General features: G+C 53.9%; 1 protein-coding gene across 1 annotated transcript; it reads right to left on the bottom strand.

The window, feature by feature from the left end:
* Positions 1 to 386: 386 nt before the first annotated feature.
* On the bottom strand, positions 387 to 6,501 carry LY6L (lymphocyte antigen 6 family member L). The gene is made up of 4 exons (XM_025264929.3): positions 5,911 to 6,501; positions 3,025 to 4,009; positions 2,155 to 2,481; positions 387 to 1,140 (listed from the first exon to the last, which is right to left on the bottom strand). Exons 3-4 carry the CDS (start codon positions 2,462 to 2,464, stop codon positions 914 to 916), a joined length of 537 nt encoding a protein of 178 aa, XP_025120714.3. The 5' UTR covers positions 2,465 to 2,481; positions 3,025 to 4,009; positions 5,911 to 6,501; the 3' UTR covers positions 387 to 913.
* Positions 6,502 to 6,978: the final 477 nt, after the last annotated feature.

Raw genomic sequence — 6,978 nt, 5'->3', positions numbered from 1 at the left:
GATGGCCCATGGGGCCTGGTGCAGCCTGGACAGCCGTGAGCTTCTCATCAGTTCTGCTAGTCCCAACCTGCTCCGTCTTTGTGCCCCGTCCTGGGTGAGCCTCCCCCAAGCCAAGCCTGGACCATCCTGGGTACCTCCAGGCCTTCCATCAGCACCTACCCTGTCCAACCCAGCTGAGCACCAAACATGGGTCCCGTCCACCCCACCACTCAAACGTCCCCTCCACCCTACTGCCCTAGGCACCACTGAGCCCAGCCTGTGCCCCAGACGCTGATTCTCCCTCTCCACCACTGGCGAGCTGGCCCTCCTGTGGACCTGGACTTGAGCCTGTGGTGCCTGCTCACCCATGCTGGTCCTGTCCCCCATTCGGTGGGCTGTAGCCTAGATGGACAGTTTTGCGCAGTGCTCCCACACTGGATAGCGCCCGACCACAGAGGTCTGCTGAGCACTGGCCAAAGAGCTGGAGTCTGGGCACAGCAGGTAGAGATGAGGAGAAGGCAGAAGGGGGTATGGGCAAGCAGTGACTTTATTGTCTCTGGAAGGAGTGACGGTCACGGTCCCCCTGCAGGACTCTGCCTAAGCCAGGGACAGAGGTGGCCAGGATGGTGGGCGTGGAGAACGCAGAGCGGGTCAGAGCCAGAGGCAGAGCCAGAGCCACCCTCTGGCTTTCCCCGCCTCTTTTCCCACAACACCGGGGCCTGGACCATCCATTCAGGGCAGGGGCTGTTACTCCAAGCTGAGAAATGTGCATTTCCCAACACAGCGGGGGCTACAATCCCAGGCTGCGTGAGGACAGGAGAGGTGGCCAGGCCCACGGTGAGGTGATGGCACCTCCGACAGCCTCGGGGGCATGTGCCATCCAGGGTCTCGAGAGCAACAGGGGCAGGGTGCGCTTTTGGCCGAGGGAAGGTGCTCACAGCAGGACCCAGAGGAGGCTGAGGCCCACCCGAAGCAGGAGCCCCCGTGAGAGGGCCCTGGGGCCCTCCTGCGGGGCGGGGGCCCTGTTGCAGAGAGATCCGGAGCAGCAGTGCCGGACGATCTTGCTGGGCACCCCCGAGTTCGACGGCCATTTGAGCTCTATGTTGGTGTTGGGGCACCTGGGGGCACAGCGCTTGCTGAGCAGGGTCTTCACCTGTAGTCCTGCGGGGAAGAGGACAGCATCCGGGAGGAGGAAGAGCCCGGGGTGGGTGGCGAAGGCCAGTCCCCAAGTGGGCACTGACACCTTCTCCCGACCCTTTCACAGGCCAGGCTCTGCGAAGCGCTGGGAGCACAGCTGCCCAAGGTCACCTTCAAGGTCACAGCAAAGGCAAGGTTCAGGGCTGCTGGCCCTGGTCTGGGCTCTTCCCTGAAACCATGCACAGCCTGGACACCCAGGCAGCCAGGGGCCTGGGAGTCCCGGGGAGATGGGGGAAGCTGAGCAGAGAGAAAAGGGAGGGCAACCGAGGGCCAGTTGATCCCAGCTGGGGCTCCAGTCCCCCCTTCACTCAGAGACGTGCAGAGACCTTGGAAGGAAGCTCCGGAGGGAAGCAGGACACTCAGAACAACCCAGTTGCAGAAGAAAAGGTCGTCTTGGAGGAGCCCTCCTCCTCATGCTGAGCTGCTGTGTTGTGTATGCGTGTGTGCTGTATCTGTTGCACGCATGGTATTCACTATATGACAGTTACACGGGGCCTCCCAGGTGGTGCTAGTGGTAAAGAACCCATCTGCCAATGCAGGAGATGCAAGAGACTCGGGTTCCATCCCTGAGTCTGGAAGATCCCCCTGGAGTAGGAAATGCCAACCCGCTCCAGTATTCCTGCCTAGAAAATTCAAGACAGAGGAGCCTGGTGGGTTGCAATCCATGGGGTTGCAAAGAGTCGGACACAACTGAGCGACTGAGCACGCACACACATGACGACTGTATGCATTGCCTTACATCATATCATGGGCTGCCAAGTGGCACCTCAGAGGAGAGAGACCGGCCAGCCCCCTCCAGAAGCCCTCAGGCTCAACCTTGAGCAGCTGGCCCCTCCCCTGTGCTCAGGATGGGGATCAGGCAAAGGTGGGTGCAGGCTGGGGTCCCCTGAGGGGAGCCTCCATCAGTTCCCCACTGAGACCCCAAAGGATCCAGGGCTGAGTTCCCGAAGTCCCCCTCCGCGCGTGCCAAGTACTCACTCAGGGTGATGATCAACGTGTGGGAGACGCAGACCTGGTCAGTGGAGGAGCACATGGCAGGCAAGCAAAACTCCGGGCTCCTGACTTTGAAGCACTGGTAGCAGCTCAGGTTCTTCCCTGTGGGGCAGCACCGGCCCCGCGGAGGAGTGCGCTGCGCACCCACCCAGCTAAGAGCTGTCGCCGCGGGATGTGCCCACCGCCCCCAGGAGCCCCCGCAGCCGAGAGGGCCATCCTTACCTGGCTCTCTGGCTCCACCAGCAGGGTCCAAAGACACCAGCAGAGCCCCCAGGGCTAGAACCAGCGCCCCCATGACACCACCAGCTTAGCCTGCGGAGGAGTTGGGGGGGAGGTGGGGCAGAGAAGGAGGCTTTGCCCAGAGCTCCCCAAGTTGCACCTGCCCATCCCCCGGGTCTCTCCGCCCTGGACCCCTCATTTAAGGTCAATCAGATCCTAGTTCTCATGGGACGCTTTCTCCCACCCTGACCCCTCCTCCTGCCCCTTCCCTTCCCAACTGCAGGGAACTGCCCTTCCAGCAAAGTCAGCCCAGGGAGGGGCTGGGTGTGGGGGCCTGTCAGCCCCTGCTCTGGGGAGGGTCTCCTGGGGTCTGTGAGGATGGCCGCTTCCTGCTGGAGCAGAAAGGGGAGAAGGGGTGTGGAGAAGGCGTCTCCCCTGTGGCTCACCCCCTCCACCCCGCGGGTACTTCCTTCTCTTCCTGTAACAAACTCTCCAACCTCACTTGGAGACCGGCAACTCTTGGGGTCCTGCCTGTGTCCGGGTGTGGCAGGAAAGCTGCCCTCTTCTCTGACCCCCAGGGACCCAGTCTCCCGAGGCTGCACCCTGAACACATAGCCAAAGCCCAGAGGCTCTCACCTGGGTGTCTGGTAGCTAGGTGGGTTTCACACCACTTCCTGCCTGCATGTTCCCCCAGGCCTTTTCTTTTTTCCTTCTTGCCTTTATTTCTTTGATCATGCCCCGCTGAGCACTTGTGAGGAGCAGGCTGGCAGGGTGTGGGTCCCAGATCTAGATTTGCAGCAGGGGATGCCTGCCCCCAGGGGTCCAGCAGGAGAGTGGGTAGGACAAAGGGGGTGACTACTAGGCAAAGGGGGTTGAGAGGGGTTGCCTCTGGCCCCCAGGTGACCGCTGCAACACCTCCACCAGCGACCACCAGGCCTCAGCACCCCCTTCAGGCCCAGTTTCGAGGGTGTGCAGCTGGTTGGGGTCATTTCCCCTCCCAGTGGTCCAGCCAGAAGGACTGTCCCCCGCCCGTCTTTCCTGGCAGGTCCCAGCCTCCACCTCGGGGGTGGTGGAACACCCAGAGCCTCCAGTCCGCTCCAGCCCCTCTAGCTGTCCGGCCTTTGGCGGGGTGTGGGCCGGGCTTGGAGGTGGGCCCAGAAGGGGTGGAACTGCGTCCGCCTAGGGGTGGATCTTGGTTTACATTGTGTGTTTATTCGTTTGTCATTTCATGCAGTAGTCCAGTTGAATGTGAGTCTGGGACCTCAAATCGCATGGTGGTGGTGGATGTGGGTGTGATGAAGCAGGCTGGGTGGGCGTGGGGTGGGCGTCGGGACAGCTTTGCACGACCCCACGTCTCAGGGTACAGTCTCGAGTTAAAGCCTTGGTCCCATTGGCAAAGGGTGAGTCACCACCTGTGAGCTCATGTTTCGGCAAGGTCCTTTCTTCTGGGCCGGGGACGCAGGTCCTGGGGTCTGAGAGGTCTCTGCCCGCCGGCGATGTTTCTGCCTTCCTCTGCTGTCCCCGCAGCCCGGTGGCAGCCTCCCTGGACGGCTCCCTGGTACTGCAGGCTGAGAGCAGTGGGAGACGCATCCTTTCTTCGGAAGCAAGCACCCTTGGCAGGCTTGGTGGCACATGGAGAGAAGGGAGGGAGAAGGGGAAGTTCAGAGCTGCAGCAGCCAGAGAGACTCTTGATGTTGGAGGACACCCACCCCTCCCACCACCAGAGCGCGGACGCAGGGGCAGCTGCACTTCACCGCGCAGCCGGAAGAGGGCGACCCCGCGCCCGCAGGCCGCGACCCAGCGCACGAATCTGCGGGGAGAAGTAAAGAAGATAAAGCCTCGCTCCTGGAAAATGTCCCGGACATCCAGCTAGGGAGCAGAATAAAACTCTCCTGCCCGAATTAAAACATTTGAAAGTGTGAAGGAGCACCTTGCATCAGAACAACAATAGGCAATAAAAAGAAGAAGAGATAAAAAATGACGAACGTGAGGAACGACTGGAGGAAAATCTCCATTTATGGTCTCCGTAAGTAGACCAGCTTAGAAGTGAGCTCACACTTACGAGTTCCAAGGGGGCAGGCACCTGAGACCCTAAGTTGGAAGCTGTAGCATGAGGACGGGCAAACAAGAGGACAAAACGACCTAACTCCAAACTAAAAGCGCTCACCTGTTCTGGAAAAATGACCCAGAAAAGTGAGCGCTAAGACTACGCTAGTAAAAAATGTAAAAGACACAGAAGCACCCTTTAATGCAAAACCTTCCACAGCATATATGTAAAGAGAGAGACAGAGAGAAAAAAACAAGGTTGATATCAGACTTCTCAAGATGCAGAAATTATTAAAAAAGAAAAACTCAAGAAAATAAAATTTGAACCAAATATTTTAAATATAGTCAAGAATATAATCAAGCATCAATACTATAGGAAAAGTTTTTAAAAACTTGAAGTTTGATTTTTTAGTAAAAGGGAAAAAAATGACAATACACGAATTCAAAAATACTGGAGAGGTGGGGTGGGGAGGAACCAAAGCCAACAGAAGAAAGTATGGAGAAGAAAATCATAAGGCTAGAAGCTGAAGTAAATGGTGCAGAGAACAAAACCCAGACATGAGTAATAAAGCAAAAACTTGGTTCTCTGAGAAATTAAAAGAACTAGATAAGCAAATGACTAACCTAATCAATAAAAGAGGGGCAGTACAAATATACAAATAATAAATACTGAGTGAAGCAATTATTGAAAGACAAAAATTTAAACGATAACAGACTATTTCATATACCCTTAAACAAACATGGGACCTCAAATGAGGTGGGTAACTACCTAGGAAAATACACTTAAGCAACATTTATCCCAGTTGAGAGGAAAGCTTTGAGAGATCAGTTTCAGTATAAATAAATATAATAAGAAAGCATCCCAGAAGAAATGGCCCAGATCAGATTATTTCACAATCTGAAATAATTCTACAAAATTCAAAAATTCCACAAAATCTTCAAAGACCAGATATTCCTAATGACACAGACTGTTTGAGAACATAAAAGAGACTTCCAAATTATTTTAACAAAGCCAGTATAATACTGATAAGCAACCTAATAAAAACTGTAAAAGAAAGACAATTAAAAATCAACATCTTTTATCATTGCAAAAATCTTAAAGAAATATTAACACATAGACTCCAACAGCACATCAAGAAAATACACGAAGAAAAAGTAGGATATATTCCTAGGATTCAGATAGTTAAATATCATGGAATTTTTTAATACAATTCATCCTTTTAATAGATATGAAAATAAATGTCATAGGAATAAATCCATAGACTGAAATATCTTGGAATAGATTAATTATCCTTCAATTAAAAATATTCAAGAAAAATATAATCTCTTAAAGTCATCACCTTACATTATAAGAAAAGCATTCCCATCACTACTTGAAATTCAGCCAGTATTCACTGATATAAAATATTAATTAGAGGCTTTAGAATGGAGAAAGAATTAAAATCAGGTCCATCTGTAGATGAGGTGGTAGTATACCTGGGAAATCCTGGAGAATAAAGAATACAAATGACAAATTTCGAAAATAATCAGTAATGAGTCAGGATGCAAGGTAAGCGTATAAAACTCAGTGGCCATCAGAGGGCGTCCAGTGTGCGTCAGGACGAAGGAGGCCGGCAGTCTTCTCCTGCGGGACCAAGAAGAAACTACCAGGCGGGTTGCAGCTGTCATATTTAAATGTGCTGGGGAGCTGAGAGGACCAAGGACCAAGTGGATTGGCTTCCAGAAGTGGGGAACTGAGCCTCCGCGGCCCCCAGCCCCGTCTTGCGGGGGCCTCGCCAGCCACCATCCCGACTGTACCCAAACACCCGGCGGAGCGGCGGAGTCGGCTACGCATGCTCCGTTCTGGGAAAGCGACGCGGCACACGCGCAGGGTCCCGCATGCTGGCGGTGGTACCCGGGGCGGGCCGCGTATAAGGAAGACGGGCACCTGCGGCAGTCCCACAGCTCTCAGGACCAAGTTCCCACCGGAGGAAAAAGGTCTGCTCCGGACACATAGCTGATCTTGCTCTGAAGAGACTCGACAGAGTCTGCAGCAAGGCAGCAGGAGTTGGCAGTGGGAGGCTTAAGGGCACGAAGGTGCAGAAATGCATCTGCCACGCTTTCCGGGATGAGGAGAGGGCCTGCTGAGCCTTCGCTGGGAAGCCTGGGAGGAGAGGGATGGGAGGTCGGATGCGCCTTCCTAACTCTGGGGTCCAGCCCAACCTAGGTCAACTCTGATGGAGTTGACCTGGAGAACACCTCATGCACTTGATCTGGTAAAAGAGGGAACTAGAGACCGTCTAGTAGTCGTGGCCTCTGGCTCTTATTTATACAACGCCCGAAGGTGACAGTAACAATTGGGGGGAAGACCCAGGGATGATCCGGATAATGGAGTCAGCAGGAAAGGACTTTATGTTGTGTGTTCAATAGTAGACTTGAAACTGAGAGTTTTAACAGAGAATGCTACTGCTAAGTTGCTAACAGAGAATAGGACTTTATAAAACAAATCAAATAAATATACTGTGTATTGGCCAGGATTTTCCAGAGAAGCAGAACCAATAGAAT

The sequence above is a fragment of the Bubalus bubalis genome, chromosome 15, assembly GCF_019923935.1.
Source record: "Bubalus bubalis isolate 160015118507 breed Murrah chromosome 15, NDDB_SH_1, whole genome shotgun sequence".
NCBI classification, from domain to species: domain Eukaryota; kingdom Metazoa; phylum Chordata; class Mammalia; order Artiodactyla; family Bovidae; genus Bubalus; species Bubalus bubalis.
This window is presented reverse-complemented; position numbering and strand designations above follow the sequence as displayed.

What these genes read in the sequence shown, in the direction of transcription:
- LY6L (XM_025264929.3), bottom strand. Translation starts at nt 2,464, where the DNA reads ATGGGGGCGCTGGTTCTAGCCCTGGGGGCTCTGCTGGTGTCTTTGGAC. An exon ending in CACGTTGATCATCACCCTGA is followed by an intron (nt 1,141 to 2,154) that starts GTGAGTACTTGG and finishes TCTTCCCCGCAG; the next exon opens with GACTACAGGTGAAGACCCTG.